We start from the raw sequence: 17,819 nt of genomic DNA on the forward strand, positions 1-17,819 counted from the left end.
CTGGGGCGCGGTGAGGGCAGGGCGCGGCGGGGGTGTGGCGGGCGTTTCCCCGGCCCCCTCCGCGCCGCTTCCAGCCCTCGCCCCGCCGCCCGCTCCCTCACCGGCCTGGGTGGTGTCGCTGAGGTCGTGGTTGGCGGCGCTGGCCCGCGGATAGTCGCGGAGCTTCCTGCCGCTCAAGCTGAGGGTGCCGCTGGCCGCCGCTTCTTCCAAAGCCCGGTCCAAGGAGCGGCTCCACGAGCCCGGGCCCGACGGCCCCGCCGGAGGGGGACATGTCGCCGAGCTCCCCGCCGGCATCACAGCAGAGCCGCCCTCCGGCGCCGCCAGCACCGCGGCCGCCATTTCCCCGCCGCAGCCCTCCGCCGCTCCGGCTTCGCGCGGCACTGCGCAGGCGCGGCAAAGCCCAGGGACTGGCACGGAGGGCGCATGCGCACGCCCACACACTGACAGGGCGCGTAGAGCGCATGCGCCCCCCCCAGCAGAGAGCAGCGAGCAGGAGGCACCTGCCAAAAAACTGGAACAGGCTCCGTTCGGGGCTGCTTTTCCCCCCTGCTCCGAGCACCCGGGGTGCAAAAACATGCCCACCTCCCCTTGTCAAGCGCCCAAATCTCACCTAAGGTCCAGCATAAATTCTGGTTTACCCCACCTGAGTGGGATGCCACATGGCAACTTCCACCGACTTAGGCTTTCTAGCACCTGGATAGCGCCCAAGCGGCCAATCCTTAAAAAAGGTCACACTGTTTGAATATGTGCTTGTCTTACTTTCAGGAAGCACGGACTTGCTGCTTAGAAAAATAAACAAATGAAAGGAAAAAAATCTGGTTGCATGTCTGAACACCGTCTGAAGCTGGCAACCACGCAAATTTTAGCTGGTAATGAAAAAATAAGGACTTCAGAGAGTTATGTGCCAGGACAGGAGCTCACCATACTCAGTATCTTATAGGCAGTATTTTCCCCACGTACAGTTAACAGCAGCAGTATCACTGCTTACATACAAATAGCTCCTGCCAGCATCTCTTTGCCAGGCTCCTTACTTGACAACACAACACAGTGGTTTATCAGGGTGTTCACACTGATCCTGTAATAAAATGCTTAGATTACAGTGACTTCCTATTAGCAAGAAATATCATAGCAATATGTGATCTGACAGATTAAGGTATTTGGTACTATAATTGGACCAAACCAGTAAGTCAAACAGTGCTACTAAGAACATCAGTTATTAATGTATTTTTCAGATACAAATGAGCTTATACAGGACCAGTGCGGTAAGTGCTCATTTTTCAGAATTCTAAGCTGGAAATGAACACAAGCTCCCTTTAAATTAGACTAACTTTTGATATAGTCTTCATACATTTAATAATGATTAAATCATTAACAACCCCTTGAAGGATATCAGAATATTTATATAACCAATATATTGCCCAAGTGGTTATAACAGGAACAAGAAAGTATGAAACCTGTAACGTTTTATTAAAAAAAAATTAACAGCTTCAGAATAGATCAAATGTAATAACTTCTCCAAAAAATACCAAAAGGTACAGTGTAAAGCATCTTCTCATTAAATACAAACTAGCATTTCTTGATGCACTGCATCAATGTTTTGCATCTATGTTGATGCAAAAGAATGTTTTTTGTTGCATCCTGGCACATGGAAAACGTATACACTGAAACAGGATGACTAACACCACATTATCTACTCAAGTTCTAACAGTGGGATTTTTTTTCCCAGAAAAATCTATTAGTAATTAAGAAAAAAATCTTAACACCATTACTTTTAGTTTGTTTTTGCTAAGGTATATTTTTCAACATTAAAAATAAGCTTTTAAGTACTATATAGTGTCAAGGATGCATTCTGACTTTAAAACTGCTATATGACAGAAAGCCCTTCTACTGTCAAATGCTCTTCAACACAAGTTCAGGAAAACAGCTAGTCAACTTTGAATTTGAGATAAAAATGCAAGGAAATCATCTTTGTAAGAAGTAAAATGTAAATTCTTCAAGGAAAATAGGAGTAATTAGAATGACTTTACACACCATAAACATTTGTGGATACAGCCAGTCAACAATTCTTTTATCTGGCTGTACCTCGATCACATTGCCGGAGAACAGTGTTAGGTGGTTCATCACTTCCTAGATTGGAAGCAATTTTGTCACCAAGTTAATTCTGAACATGTGCCTCATTTGTAGGAATGGTATAAATTTACAATAAGGAGCCCCAATTGTTACCATCCTTCAGATTCTGATGCATTAAACCAGGCATTAAGTAAGTGCACCTATTTAATGCCTTACACATGCTGGCAGACTAAGAGCTTCATTCCTGCAACTCTTCCCCAGCTTAACCAACTTCAAGATGCCTGACCACTGCTGATCAGCTTCACATCTTACCTCTCTTTGGTATATACAAACAAGTGCCATTAAATTGCTTGCCTCTGGTCATTTCTGAAGGACAAGGAAAACTCTCTGGGGCAAGATAAGAATCCTGTGTCTGGGAAGGTAAGGAACTCTACCATACCACTTTCTTCTGAACTGTTGTATTTATTCCTACAAAATTATTCAAAAAATGTGAAGTTATTGCATTAAGTTTATGGAAAAAAAATACAAAAAAAAATAGAAAATAGAAGTTTAAGGAAAAAAAGGAGACAGACATACTCCATTGCAGAGGATGCTGATGAACTTCATCTATTTGTAATATAAACTATGCCCATACTGCCTGTGAAGTATTCCTCCAGTGTGATCTGGACCATATGTAAGGAAAAGAGTAGAATAGTCTCCATCCCAATTACATATTTTGGGTCTCAGCTAACAGCTTTATTTGAGAAACTGAGGATGCAAAATATTTAGTCTCCAAGGAAGGGGGGGGGGGGAAGAACATCAAAAACATAAAGAATTACAACTAATGTTCCCATGAAAAAATGCGCTACATCACTACCAAAAGTATTCAGACTGAGGCTCTGTGCCAAACTGCAGTCCAGAGGGAAGTTTATAGACAGTCCCTAACACCCTAAAAATGGGATTGTAATGAAAACACTAACGGTCTTTACTAGGGGAATCAAAGCACAGATATTGAGCACTCCTAAACAAAAACAAACAAAAAACCCCAAACTTTTATCCTCATATTTGTATTTTGGTTGCAAGACGAACCAAAAATCAGTGTTTGTCATCAGCTGAGCAACAAAATCTTTTTCAGCTAGATCATGGTGCCACTCCAGCAGATTGGTTTCCCCATTATTTTTCACCCCAGGGCATCATGTCTTTCACTGTTCAAAGTAAATGTAATAAAGATAGTTAGCTCTGCCACTATCTTAGCAAGAAGCTTGGAGAATTTCAGTGACGTATGCTGTATTCTTCTGCCCACTTTTATCTCAGTTTCTTAGATAGGTGGGTTCAGTACTCAAGTCCATTCGACAGGTTAGCCCACGGTTACAAAACGGCTTCCTTTGTTCTGGGACAGCGCTGTTCTTTGTTCCTTCAGGATCCCAAAACGCTCATTCAAAGTCATCCCCGTCTGGAAAATAAATTTAATTTCACTATACACTTGAAAGATGTTACGTTAATTTAAACAAAGTAATAGAGACAAGAATAACTCTTTCCTCATTCTGCATCATCACCTGACTTCTTAAGTGCATGTCTAACTAAGATTAAAAAAATCCAAATGCCCTGATTTAATTTGGTTTCACCATTTCCTGTATTATTTAGAAATCAGAATGGAGTATATATCAACAGCTAACACTTATTGGAATTCATTAAGAATGTATGGTACAAACAAGACAGAATGAATTCAGAGAATTGTAAGAAAATTAAATTGAGGACAGAATGAAAAATGGAACTTTCACTAGACTCCTTTCCAAGCATGGATTCTATGCAGTTTCAACAAATGCAGATTTCTAACTACTTTAACACAGGTTATTTTCCAGTCCATCCAGCTGAGGCAGCAGACTGGCATCTAGTCCGACATTTATATATATATATATATATATATATATATATATATATATATATATATATAATAGTGTAATAGTAGACTATTTGCAACACACTATTTGTTTATGGAAGGAACAAGTAAGGACTGACTTTCTGACTCCCTGTTTTCTGCAGAAGGCAGTAGTAAGTTGATTACAAGAACAGCCTAGTCTTGTGGTTGAGTTCTCCAGTGCCTAACTCTGTGACCTGGTCAGAATCCTTTCAGTGAGAGCATTAAGATTCTTTCTCCTGCACCCACCTATCTGTCTTCATGAAACTCTTGAAAATTTATTAGTCTCTGAAACATTTATACCATGCCAATTGATTTTCCTTAGTTGCATAACAAAAGTTGGCCTGTTGTAGCTGAAGAGTAACAAAATTCAGATGCCAGTTTCCATGCAAGTTACACGAGCAAAAGCAGCTCATCCCTGAATTGCACACACTTGCTGATTCAGGCAGCAGTAACATCACAAGACTTTTACAGATACTCAGCATTTTAAATCCCACTCAAAGCACATGGGTATGCAGACTTAAACCAGGGGAGCAGGAACAGAAGGGCAGATATTTGCTTGAAGTTACATAACAAGTTAGCGGAAGAACTGGAAGTGGAAACACGAAGTAGTTACTAGTCCGCTCTTTCTGTCACTACTAGCAGTGAAGTGCCTGGCTCACCATCTTTATCTATCTTGGAACTACTCCACAGTTCAGGAAGGAATCTGCTTTTACCTGTTTTCCAACACTATTAATATCAAACTGCAAAGGAACCCCTTTGGGAATCTTCTTCTCTTCAGACTGATCCCTCTTCATCAGAAACGGGGGCACAGGAGTACGAGTTAATCGTAATTTCTGGGAACTATGAAAGAACATTAAAACAAACATAGTGAATACAAGTTTTTAAGCAACAAAGCCTTACTGCTGATAGAATAACAGTTTTGACTATTAATTAGCCTGTGTTGTAAATACAAAAAAAAGTAGATACAGGTATCCTTACAGAGTAAGTACCGCTAATTAAAAAAAAGGCTAATCATGAAACACAACAGTACCTTCAACTTAAAAAACAAACACAGTAATGCTTTCTTTAAAGACAATTCCAAAAAATATCTTTATGAATCAGGAAGAAACTATTATCATCATTCAACAACTAGATGCTCATTCATTTTTATTCAAGTAGGGGAGGAAAACTGCCACAGCGTGGCCTGATTTGGAACAGGCAGAGAAGGTGAAAACCTACCAGCCCAACACAATGCAACTTTATGCCACATCAAGCTCCTCATCAGGAAGTCCCTTGTGAAAATCAGTTGTGATGTTATTCAAACACAGTTCAGAAACACTCAAAAAGGGGCTAGTTTTAACAGCTTTCACAAGAAGAACTCACTTTGAAGTCATCTGAAATAGTATCTGCAAAGAAATTGCTAAATGGCTCAGGAACAGTGATTTCAGTTATGTTAAGGACACTTTAGAACTACTTTTATTACGCACATTGGATTTATGATTGCTCCTGGGTTGTCAATAGATACAGTCAGAATCCCTCCACTTGTGGTAGAAGTTCGCCATCTAGTTGGAAAACAAAGAAATCATCCCAATCAAAATTTCAGCAACACTTTTGCATCTTTAAATGTGTGTCTCAAATACTGGCTAATAAAGAACATGCAAGATTTCATAACATGGGCCACTGCAAAGACTGCATACAGACAAACAATCTGCATATGCTGAAGTATAAAAAGCTGGCTACTGACTTCGGTATCCTCTATATTATCTAAGCCTGCTCAGGTAAACCCCGGATCACATGCTGCCAAGATACACCAATACTGCCACACTGATTGAAATGTTTGTACTTTAAAAAAATATTCCCTTTTGCTTGCCACAGATGCAGCCAAATTGTCCTTCACAGCACATCAAAAGTGACAGACTATAGCTCTGTGGCATATGCTGTTTACTCAACCTGTTGTGTTACCAGCAACCAAGTTTGAAAGAGCTTAGCAAGAAGAGAATGATATGAGAAGTGTATTAAAGTAGTATTGTCTCACATTTTTTAACTGCTTCATAAGTTCTATACATATATTAGATAAAATGGAATTTACATGAGGCGCTTAGGAGAGTGCTGACATCTTAATTTTTCTCCTAGTCCATACAGTATTCACGAGTGGCAGTGACTGGTCTGTCTTGCTAGCACCTTTTCCTTCATTCTTGTGAGCATCTTATGCAAACAAATGCATCTTGGTTAACTTAAAAGATAGTTTAGGATAAACAACTGGGAAAAATAGGGAGAGGACCACTGTCATTCAGTTCAGATACGTAAAGGCAAAAAAAAAAAAAAAAAAAAAAGCAATTATCGTAGCTAAGAGCAGAAGCTAGATCCAAAACTAAAGCATGAGTACAAACAAGTAACTAAACTGAAGTTTGTCAAATGAAATACTTACTGACGGGTTCTCTTTACTGTCTGATTATCTAGATCGTCTGCTGGCTGCACTTGGGCCTGCACCTGAAAGCACATCAATACGGACACCAGATCTTGAAAACTGCTTCAACTCCCATTGTAGCTGCTAGAAATACAGCAGTTCAAAACCAGAAGTTTAGAGATGTTTGTACATTTTGCACAAACTAGGCTATACTTTCAGAGGGACTTCAAAGACAACTATTCTATTACCTTCATAAGATATTGGAAGAAAATAACTAAGAATATGAAAGGATTTAGAAGTAATCATCAATGACAGTAACCTAAGCAATAAAGAGATGTAGGAGAGGGTCCATCTGCACTCGCAGGAAAGAAAACAGAAAATCAATGGTAAAAAAAAAAAAAAATCACACATATATCCCTACAGACAGGCAACATTAGAGAAGAAATACTGGGAGATGGTCAAAACAGGAAACATTTAAAGATCTCAAAACACATACTTTACCAAGATGCACCAAAATATTACAAGGCCAGTAAGAAAAACATGGGTAGCTCCTAAACTGATCAATTTTAACACACATAATATTCAATATGCCATTAAGTTCTACATCTTCTCTAAAGGAGTTTGGTTTTGTTATTCTCCCTCCCGATTCTGTCTGTATTCCCAATTCTGCAATACATATGGATGGAAGGTGGCAGCTACAAACAATCACAGTGATAGTAGACGCAGAATGAAGGCGCAAATGAAAATCAAGAGCACCCACGATTGTTCAAAACACACTCTCCTATTTACTTCATCTTACTCAAAGGTACTAAAAAGCATTTACATGCAGATAAAGTGGACATAATCAGAATTCTCAAATATATTTCTGTTCCATCCTTCACGTGAAAACAAATTTAGAAAGCAATGTACAGTTTTCAAACATTTATTTATAAGACTAAAAAAGTAATAGCTTGCAACTATTCTCAAACACTCAGACAAGTTCCATGCCCCTCAGAACAATTCAGTTAGGCTAGAATAGTAAGGAAGACTATATTGTTACAATAAAAGAAGAGAACAAGTACAGCTCCCCAGAAAAACATATACCTAATCTACAGATCACTTGAAGTTTCTCCTCAGATCTGATATTCAGAGGCGTTTCATTAATGGTAGTTGTGTTATGTAGGTTAGCTTAGAATCTGTGGCACAACTTTTGTTTAAGTAATTTTTATTACCTTCAGACCCCTTCTAAACAGAAAAGTTGCTTGACGAGTGTCTTTCTGTTGATTTAGTTTGTTTCCAATTCTGGTAAAAGTGGATTGTACGTTATTCCTGTAATATTTATAAAATAGAGTTATTACAGGTTCCCATAAGTAACATTTTAAAAAGACCATACGAAAGTCAAAAAACTGCCCAATACATCTCTAAGGACATTGCAATGCWGCCTCTGACGCTAGACATTTCAGTTGCAACCTTCTCACCTATTAGGAATAGAACACCTTTAGTCATAACTACAATTCATGTAGTTAAGGAAAAATGTAGTTGAATGGAGAAATCACTTCTGTTACACAGAGATCTAGGATTCCTATGTGTGCGTCATAGAACAGTAGTCATTAATTCTGTTTTTTCACTTTGTTCAATATCCTCCAGTACTTAGATTGCTAATTGGATTGAAAATTTGGATTTGGAGTTAAAAAAAAATAACAATAAATCAAGATTCAGAACAGAATTTTCTGTCTAAATATGTTACAATTTGAGTATTAAAAAGCTGAGTGTTGTTCACTACGCCTCTGCAGAGCACCCTGCCTGGCATACCAGCCCAATCTCTTTTAGCTATGCTGTAGCCTCCAAGAGAAACAGCCTAATGGTGTAAACAGAATAAGATTAACATTCTTCCCCACAAAAAACAAAGCTGATAGTTAAGCTATTACAGTTCACTTGTCAAAATCACTTCCAGTGAGACTCTTAGCTGTTAAGCCCTAGGCCAGATTATGGGCAATGGACTAAATGAGAAYTATGAACAAGTTTCATTTACAATTTCCACAATACAGTCACATAGTGAATATTTTCATCGTAGAAAGTAGTTCAATTGCAGTGTAACAGAAACAGGTTAATTCTAGTACAAATAAAACATGCAATGGCTTTTATGAAACTGAAGATGGCACCAGCTTCCATAAAGATACTTTGTTTAGAAATTAAATCATGGTTTTCACTTCAAAGCTATAGAAATCCATAAATTGGCCATTTTCATACAGACTGTCTATGCTTTAGATGAAGGCAGAGTACTAGTTTTTCACAAATAAATGTACTCCAAGTGCTCTACACAATGTTAAATACCTGGCTTTGTATCTGAGACCATGTTTCTCACATGCTCAGCCTTCAAATTTGTCAAGACTATGAGTGTATGAAGTTTTACCCTATTACTACTMCTACCAGTACCTGCCATCTTTTCATGAAGTCAGTCCTGTCAGAAACAAAAATGCAATACAGAGAGTTATTAAGAAGAGTTTAGAAAGGAGACTTGGATATTTTACCTTCTGTTTAGTGGGACAGGCCTCCTGAGGGCTGGTGCTTGTTTTCTCTGCATTTCAGATTGTCTCTGCAGGGTTGTTTTCTTTTTCAAAACTGGGTAATTCCTCTGTGCATTCTTAAGCAAAAAAAAAAAAAAAAAAAAAAAGATACACTGAATACATGTATAACGTGTACACACACACAAAATAGAATCGGGAACCATATAGCTATAACCTGAAAGTACATTTATTTTTCATTTGGTCCCTTTCTATTTTAAGGAAAAAAAAACAGAAATAATTAATTAAGTAATAAATACACTAAATTAGAGCCACTTCAATTCAGTATTTCCCTCTTGTATAAAATGATTGTGTGYGCTTAAACCTTTTTGCTTAAAATCATATGAGAAATTCAAAAGATTTTTTGTTGTGTTTTCCTGAAGATATTACAAGCAGCTCTAAGAGGCTTAAACATCTTTTCTGGTTCAAGCTTTTCCAGTTTTCATGGCATTGGAAATTTTTCTTCAGTTTTGATTTTTACACTGCATATAGAATATGTTTGGTTTTGCCTACCTATCACAATCCAGTATAGTTTAAAAGTGATCTACACTTTCACAAATTATATATTCCCCTCATTATCAGGCCAAAAAGCAGAGTTTAGTGGCTACTTTTTCACTATTGTATCTCCCTACATATAATTGACAATATACATGCTCCATATACCTTTAAAATTACTCTTCTTCACAAACAAACCCCAAAGCAATCCAAACTACAATATTTGAGTAGATGGAGCAGGTAACAATACACTTGAGAGTGGCAGAGGGAGCCTGTTTAGAGAAGCAAGTACTTTGCAAAACTTCAATTCTTTTATAAGATGTACATCCTTAGCACCTGCACGTCTGCTGCATCATTGGTTTGTCATAAAGCAATGTAAAAGGGAGGGAAAAAAAAAGAATTATATTCTGTGACTCTGTGAGCTTTACTTGCACAAATTACCTCCAGGTACCCCTTGCACAGAACATATTGCTGCACTACGATTTTCATGATTTGCAATCCAATTCAGTGTTCAAAAACTTTCAAGTAGTTTTAAGTGTATTCAGGACTAGTCATCAGACATCCTCCAAAAAACAAACAAGAACTCAAGCAACACTTGTCATCACTGATTTAATAAAAGGTTATATTAGATGCTTATGCATAATTTCAGAACCAGCATATTATAATATTTTMAGCAGCGCTATTCTAAAGCATGTGTTCCATATTTTTAATCTGTCCATACTTTTAGCAAAGTCAGGGTTACATCTAATGTAGACAATTATATGAGCCATTAGAATTGCACTAATTACCTTCTCACTAAGTGGCTGTCTGTTCAGAGGACTAATTCCTTTGCGTGAACCCATTGCTTTCTTGGCTGCCAAGCCAGTTATAACTCCATAAGAACGCTTCTTCCCTGCTACCTTCTTTCTGCGTCCCAAACGATTTTTACCATAACCTACAAAAAGGATAAAGAGCTCAACAACTCTTACTGAAGGAAAAAGGTTATTGCTTTAAGATTTGTCTGCTTTGCAGACACTTCAAGTTACTTGGCTGCACAGTTTATGTCTTAAAGAAGTAATTACTACATTTGCAAACAATTTGGTCATTTAGTTTACACAGGTCTGGCCCTAAACCTAGCACAATAATCAGTTTCCCACACAGATCAGTTTTGCTACACTTTATTATAATAATTCCCGCTGAAAATCTGTTATTATTTGGCATTTGTGCAGGGACAATTTAGAATGCATTCTGTCATAGAAAACGTGACATAGGCCTCAAATGGCCCCTAGTCAAATACCTAACAGTAATAAAATTAAATGATCCAGCTCCTCAGTCATCCAGCAAACTTTAAATAACCAGCTTAATTAAAGAACACCTGACTTCCAAGCCTACTTATTTAGATCAGTGGTTCTCAAGACTTGGCTTAAGAAAAAACAACATAGCAAGTGGCCCCCAAAACCACGTGATGTAAGTTGTATACTTCTTAATAATTACATTGTTTTCAATTAGAAGTTTGCATGGTGGTCTAGAAGAAACTAAGAACTGTCAGTATTCTTTGAGTGTAAAATATTTGTGAACCCATGGTCCATAGTATAACATCTCAAATTTCTAGTTACAAGAGTTTGGTTAACTGTCTGCAGCCATTTAGCTTCAGGCTATGAAAGGAGACCATGCTTCAGTTTTTTTCCCAAAATATCACACCCTCTAGAACCTCAGATTTTGAGAATATAGAAGACAGCTCTATAGCAAATAACACACACATCCAGCTTTGATATATCYGATTTACAACACTGAGGATAAATCTGTCCTTCTTCATGAGACAGGAGCCATGGCATTCAATAATTCACTGACAAGAACCTAGCCTGAGTAAATTTGCAGTTGAGGCAGTGCTATGTGGACTGTCAGCAAATGCTCTTCTCTCAGAGTCAAAAAGCTGAGAAATAGAGTTATTTAGGCTGCAGGGGAACTCAGAAGCTCTCCGGACCAACCTCTGCTCTCAGTGACAATTTCAAAGTTAGCTCAGACTGCCCAGGGTGCTTCCTGGCTGCATTATGCGCATCAGCAAGGTCAACTTTTAAATGAACAATGTTCTCCTCCCCGTTTCTCCCCTAGAAGTCCAAGCTCAAGTTCCTCTGTCTTTCTAAAGTGTTTGGCAGCCATTTCTAAAACCGCAGAGAATTGAATCCTGCTAACCATTTGTGGTTTCTCCAGCTGACTGCAAACAACAGAGGAGTTGCCACCTGTCAGAGTAACTTCAGTGGCAACAGAGCAACAATAAATCTATTGGTCATAAACAAGTAATAACCAAAATGCTCAGAATAATTATTTGATATCTTTTGCTCAAGGTGAAATAAAAAGGTTTGCTTTCAATGGGAGGAAATATGCAGAGCTGCATAGGAAGGAGTAGTTAAAGCTATTCACAATGTTTCAATATGTCACAAATTTGGTTGTTCTACAAAAATATTTTGCCTTTTCCTGGAAAAAAAGGCAGTCAGTGAGGGAGAATTTCACAAAATGAAAGTAACAGTCAACACAACTGTATTTAGAATTTTACACTTTCAGCTCAAATTCCTTCTAATAGTCTAATATTAATATCTTAGACTATATATACTCCATTATTTGATTCTTTTGGGCACCCTATAAAGAACTGCATTGCCAATCACAATTATAAAAGACATTTACATATTTGATTATCTACCACTTAAAATTACTTATTCTTTCATCTCCACAAATATACTTACACTTAGGCTGAGGAACCTCAAACATTTTCCTTGACTGTCACCAATTTACAAAAGATATGCATATTAAGTAACTCTTCCATGACTGCCTGTATAAAAAGGAAGACTTTTTTGGAGCCTGAGCTATAGGACATTCCATTGCTCCCAAAAGTCATTTTCATATAGGATGCTGAGCAAGGACTGGTGCTAGAACAAATATTAAGCAATAATAAAGACAAAATGGGGACTCCTGTGAATACAGCAGCATTTTAGGAAGATGTGCATTTTGATACTATGGAAAAAAATGTATATATTAAACACCTCATTAATTTGGACTGAAGTGATAAACGTTTTGATTAGACAGTATTATTTTCATATTTTTTTCTTAAATCGTCCAGTGCTGAAAAAGTTCTTTTTAAAATTAAACATACAGTAAAAGCAGTCTTTACTTCAGCAAGTGCTAGTTGTACTGGACTAACACCTAAGAATCATTTTAGGATGTAAAACTTGTTTATTGAAAAAGCTGAGAGCTACTCTGGGAATCTACAATAAGTTGTTACTGTGTACTCTTCCTCTCATGCCCCCCCTCCTTCAGTATTTTCTCCCCAGTTTTCTACTTCACTGCATAAACACGGGTTAAGAAACCCAACATGGTACCTGAACGTGAGGGGGAATTTCTTCACTGCGAGAGTGACAGAGCACTGGAACAGGTTGCCCAGAGAGTTTGTAGAGTCTCCTTTTCTGGAGATCTTCAAGGCCTGCCTGGATGCAACCCCACCTAACATGCTGTAGGTGACCCTGCTTGAGCTGGGGTGTTGGACTAGATGATCTCCAGAGGTCCCTTCCAACCTTACTGATTCTATGATTCTCTGTGGCCCAAAGGCTTAACCAGAAAAGCCAAGTCAGACACTCTGGACTATCCCTTCGTATATCCCAGAGACAGCACTGCAGTCTGCAGCAATAGCTATTAGAAAAATTTTACCCAGCAAATACAAATACGCTGGCTCTTTTGCACAAAGCCTCCATCAGCATTACCCATCTCTGAGGAAGGACAAAGTATCAACATAACTTCTCAAATTAAAATGAAAAACTGGAGTGAAAACCAAGCCTTCCTTGAAGGAGAAGAGTCCAAAAATCCAAGCTCCCTGTTGGTCAAAAGGAATCACTGCGGTTCTTGCACCAAATCAGATACAAAGCCAAACATAAATGTATCACAAAGAACAGAATTACTGTCAAAACTGTATCTGGCATTATTTGAAAGATACCTGAACTGACCATGTCAGTTCATACATTTTCAGTAGGTTACATTTCAACTCACAAAATTACTGTATAGCCCACATTATGCTTGACATACATACCTTTCTGCTGCTGGATTCCCCACTTGGAGCCTGGTGTCCTGAACTGCCGAGTTCGGTTCTGCTGAAGTCCCCTTTTGATTTTGGGGGAATACTGCTTTCGCTCTTCTTTTTTATTCAGTTTGATTATATCATCTGTAAGTGAGAGGGRAAAAAAAAAGATTCAACACTCTGCGGATATATTCCAGTTCTAAAGAAGAAAAATCTAGCAGCTTGGATTCAGGTGAAAAAGACCAGTTAATCTTGCAAAGCCAGCATATACAAGTTAAGGTTCCAGAAAYATCTCTGTAAGACATCCAGACCCCATGAGTCTTACAGTACTTATTTTAATAGTATAGTACCTCAGCAGAAAGACAAGTGGCTATATTCATTCAGAATACTCAAGATGCCTGAAAACTTGTCGTTTAGTAAAGCATTGTATTTTAAATCTAATGACTGTCTGTTAGTTTTTGTATACTACCTTTAAAGAAAAGGTAGCCGCATCTCACTCCCACTTTCCAAATTCCAGACAAAATGTCAGTTCAAGTCTCAGTTCTTTCATCCAAAGGTACTAAAGAAAGTCATGCAGGGAGAACTTGGGCAATCAGTTATCTTCATAAGCTCACTGAGGTCCAGATCATTAGAAAGAAAAGCAAGTAAGACCTCTCTCCCTCAGGGATCTGCAGACCAAACCAATCATCTTACCTATTATCCTGGAAAACAATGTGGAACAAGTTATCAATCAGTTTAAGAATATGTATAAAGCAATAAACTGATGAAAAGTAAACAGCAAGTTTGTCACAAACAAATGATGTCATACCAGTTTTATTTCCCTCACTAATCTGGTAAGTGGCTCAGGAGATAAGACTAAAGCAATGTTGTAGTACACTTTTATGTGAATGTTAGCTAGTTTATAAAAACAGCATGAAAGAAAATGTCAAAATATACTTCATTGCATCTAGACCATGGAAGCACAGCTGATAAGAGTATAATGTTGCAACAGAGAGCTACCACAGAGATGTGGATGTCACTTTTTGACTCAGGGAAAGACTCAAAGAGAACTATTATACTTAACAGAGTTCAAATGGACTTGGATAGGGTAGAACAAAGAGAATGGTAAGAAAAAAAAACACAAAATATTATCAGCTGTTTTGCATCCCACTGAAGAAATACTAAGAGGAAATCAACTTACTTTACTGCAAAAATGATTGAGTATTAGGAAAAAAGTCTTTAGGGTAAGGAATACAGACACAGGTCACCGGGTTTGACAGCTATAGAATCTTCTTTGCCATYCCTAGTGCAGGGATTCCCCAGCTATCCTTTTTATACAACAAAGGAAACCCGAGACACTTCAAAATAGTCTGCAGTTCAAGAACAGCAGAAGCTATCACTGATCATCGTGGTACCTAGCCACCAGCATTGCTTGAACTTAACACCTCTAATAAAGTGGCACAGAGCAAAAAATAAAGCTTCTCAACCTGTTAGGATGGAATATGTAATTCTGCTTAATGGACACCCGAAATACAAACTGCTACGTTCCAAGAACATGGATCCTGGTTTCATAGATCATCTGTTCCTGATTAAGTCCAGTCCTTCCAAAACGGTAACTTGTTGCTGTATAGAAAGTTGCAAATTTTTATATAAAGGAACTTAAGATTCAGTCATTCTCTCGTTTTGGTAAATGAAAGGTAACTGGGACATTCTATGTCTGTTAGATGAGGCAGCCTGAAGCATTCTCCTATCTTGCCTGAGATCAGAGATTATTGTACTGTTCTGACTGTAGTTTTAATCTAGAAATATTATCAAGTTGGAAGTTTAGCCTCAGATGAGTTGCACCCTACACATTAGCAACAAAAATAGCTTTCATCTTTGTTAATACATGGCCAAATACTCAATATTATGATCCAGATCTTAGGACTCCCCAGATCATTATGTCAGCTTTACTGATATCATGACAGATGTGGGATTGCATCTAATCTTTGCTTATTCCAAAWTGCACAGCAGAGAGCATGGCGTTGACTTGGGAACAGCAGGCATGTATAAGATTGTTTTCATGCAAGTTACTCTTCAACTAAACAAGTTATGGGACATCCACACCCACAACAGCTTCTTAAATAAAGCGTCATCCATGACGCTGCAAAAGTTATTTGCAATTTAGTATTAGTCAATGTCCAGAAACCTGCTTGCAACTTACTCAAAGGAATATGGCCAAAAAAACATTAGAATGTATGAAGATAGAACTAGCTACTCAGAATCAATGATTCTTAGTCTTAGAAACACTAGAAACATACCGATTCAGCATGCTACACTATAAATACAGATTTATATAAAAATACTACTACTCCATATTCAGAAAAACTCYGTATATTGTCTCCCAAGCTATGTCTACTGCCAAAACAAAAAACTGACAGATCATCAACAAATGAAAAATCCATTTAAGCAGAGCCACAAAGGTCGAATCTGTATCAACTCTCTAATTCAAATCGTGAATCCACTTTTTGAAGCAAGCCTCCTGATAATATCCATCCACCATGCTTTGGTAGCTTCATGGAGCAGCCTCGGGGCATACAAACCTGATTCTTGCTGGATAAAACCAGACTGGAAGACACACTCCTGCAATGTGCTCCCAAACATTATAGGGCTCAGGACAGAGGACCAGAGCAGAGACGGTCTGACATACCCCCGGAAATGTATACGGTACGGGTGTCAGGCTCTCAGATACCACTGAGAGGCAGCTCTACAGCTCTTTTATGAGGCTATGCAACTTCCTAATACAACCAACTGGAGCGTGGGAGAAGACTTTATTCCGTTTTCACGTCTTTGCAAGAAAAAAAAAAGTGYGAACACACTGACTCTCCATTAGAAAAACACTCTGCAAGGCAAAGCTGGGGGTCATCTGTGCCAGATTTCCGCAGGGAACTACCAGGTATAAAGAACATCGCGTTTAATTTGACCGAGGAACTATTTTGGCGGTGTCACAAAAGGGCCCTGCCGTCACCCACCCCAAAAGCTGATGGGAGGCGAGGAAAGGGCGCCGGAGCTGCGCCCTGCTCACCCCTGCCTCTGCGCCGGGCAGGCCCGGGAGGCTCCCCAGGGCCGGGGTCACCGCCGCGCCCCGCCCGAGGCCTGCTCCGGGCACCACCGGCGGAACGAACGGACCCACTCGCTGAACCGAACCGAACCGAGCCCGGTCCGGCAGCCCCGGCACCGGGCGCCCAGGGCCCGGCCCGCCTCCCGCAGGCCCCGTCGGGGATCGCGCCCTGCTCGCACTCCGCCGCCCCCCGCTGCGCTCCGGAGATGGTAGGGCCCTGCCCCCTCCCCCGTTTCAGCTGGCGCAATCCGCCTCCCCTATATCCCCCCCCCGTTGGTTCCGCCCGCGCTGCAGCCCGGCAAACCCCGGTTGGTTCGCTTCGGACCGCGCCCCCCCACCCCCAAGTGCCGGTACTTGGTTCAGGCCGCGCCCCTCCACTCCCTCCCCCAGGACGCCAGGCCCGAGGCCCTTTCCTACCGAGAGACATGTCGATCTTCTCTAGGCTGTCACTGCTGCCGTTCCGGGCCCCCGCCGCAGTCGAGGAGCCCGGAAGCGGCTTTGCAGCCCCGAAACCACTCATGGCTTCCCGCAGGACCACCGCCACCTCCCCTCACCGCCTCAACCAACAGCGAGCGAACCGTGCGCATGCGCGGGGTGCGGCGGCGCATGCGCCGTCAACCCCCCTCCGCCTCCGCCACGGGCAGCGCTAGGACACGCCCGTCTCCCGCGCATGCGTAGTAACCCTCCATCAGCCTGATGAAGCGGGCGCATGCGCAGTAACCCCCATCAGCCCGGGAAACGGGCGCATGCGCAGTAACCCCCCATCAGCCCTGGAAGCGGGCGCCGTGCGGGAGGCGGCCGCCCCCTGTCGGCCGGGAGGAGAAGGTACAGCGAGGGGGCGGGGGGGGGCCTGGAGCCGCCGAGGCCGTGCCCGCTGCGCCGGGCCGGGCCGGGTGGCGCGGGCCCTGTGCTGGCGGGCGGCGGGCCTGGGCCTAGGGCGCCCGTCCTMGCCGAGCAGGGGAGAGCGTGTTCGGCTGAGGAGCTGGACGCGAGACGCCTTTGCCTGCAGTCCCAATGCAAGACGAACAGCCCCTTCTGTAAACAGCAGTACTAATGCAGTCAAGTTTCTTAGGGTTTTACATCTTCAGACACCAGGATTCAAACATAGGTTCCGGTCCCAAAATACTACGTAGTAGGCTCAAAACTGGCATTTAAAAATGAAACAGTAAGACTGTTCATTGACCTTTTATCCTCTTTGGGTTCTTTTCAGAGTTGTTATGTTCTCCAGATTTTTTCAGAATCACATGATTCAGAAATTCAGAACAAAATGGGAACAACTTGTTTTTTGAACAAGAAAATTAGTG

General features: G+C 40.6%; 2 protein-coding genes across 14 annotated transcripts in view; both read right to left on the bottom strand.

Annotated features, from left to right (window-relative positions):
- Positions 1–370, bottom strand: part of LRCH3 (leucine rich repeats and calponin homology domain containing 3) — a 66,969-nt gene extending 66,599 nt beyond the window's left edge. For all 13 annotated transcript variants that reach the window (XM_085325151.1, XM_085325146.1, XM_085325140.1 and 10 more), the window contains exon 1: positions 102–370. In XM_085325151.1, the coding sequence (XP_085181277.1) occupies positions 102–339 (238 nt within the window). In that variant the 5' untranslated portion in view covers positions 340–370. The remainder of the gene's footprint in view (positions 1–101) is intronic.
- Positions 371–2,781: 2,411 nt separating this feature from the next.
- FYTTD1 (forty-two-three domain containing 1) lies at positions 2,782–17,099 on the bottom strand. Its single transcript, XM_085325074.1, has 9 exons — positions 16,933–17,099; positions 13,449–13,580; positions 10,183–10,328; positions 8,867–8,979; positions 7,568–7,664; positions 6,378–6,439; positions 5,437–5,511; positions 4,684–4,810; positions 2,782–3,502 (listed from the first exon to the last, which is right to left on the bottom strand). Exons 1-9 carry the CDS (start codon positions 17,033–17,035, stop codon positions 3,407–3,409), a joined length of 951 nt encoding a protein of 316 aa, XP_085181200.1. The 5' UTR covers positions 17,036–17,099; the 3' UTR covers positions 2,782–3,406.
- Between the last annotated feature and the right edge of the window lie 720 nt (positions 17,100–17,819).

The sequence above is a fragment of the Rhea americana genome, unplaced genomic scaffold (genome assembly GCF_003343005.1).
Source record: "Rhea americana isolate MKP2758 unplaced genomic scaffold, rheAme1 scaffold_96, whole genome shotgun sequence".
In the NCBI taxonomy this organism is placed as follows: Eukaryota; Metazoa; Chordata; class Aves; order Rheiformes; family Rheidae; genus Rhea; species Rhea americana.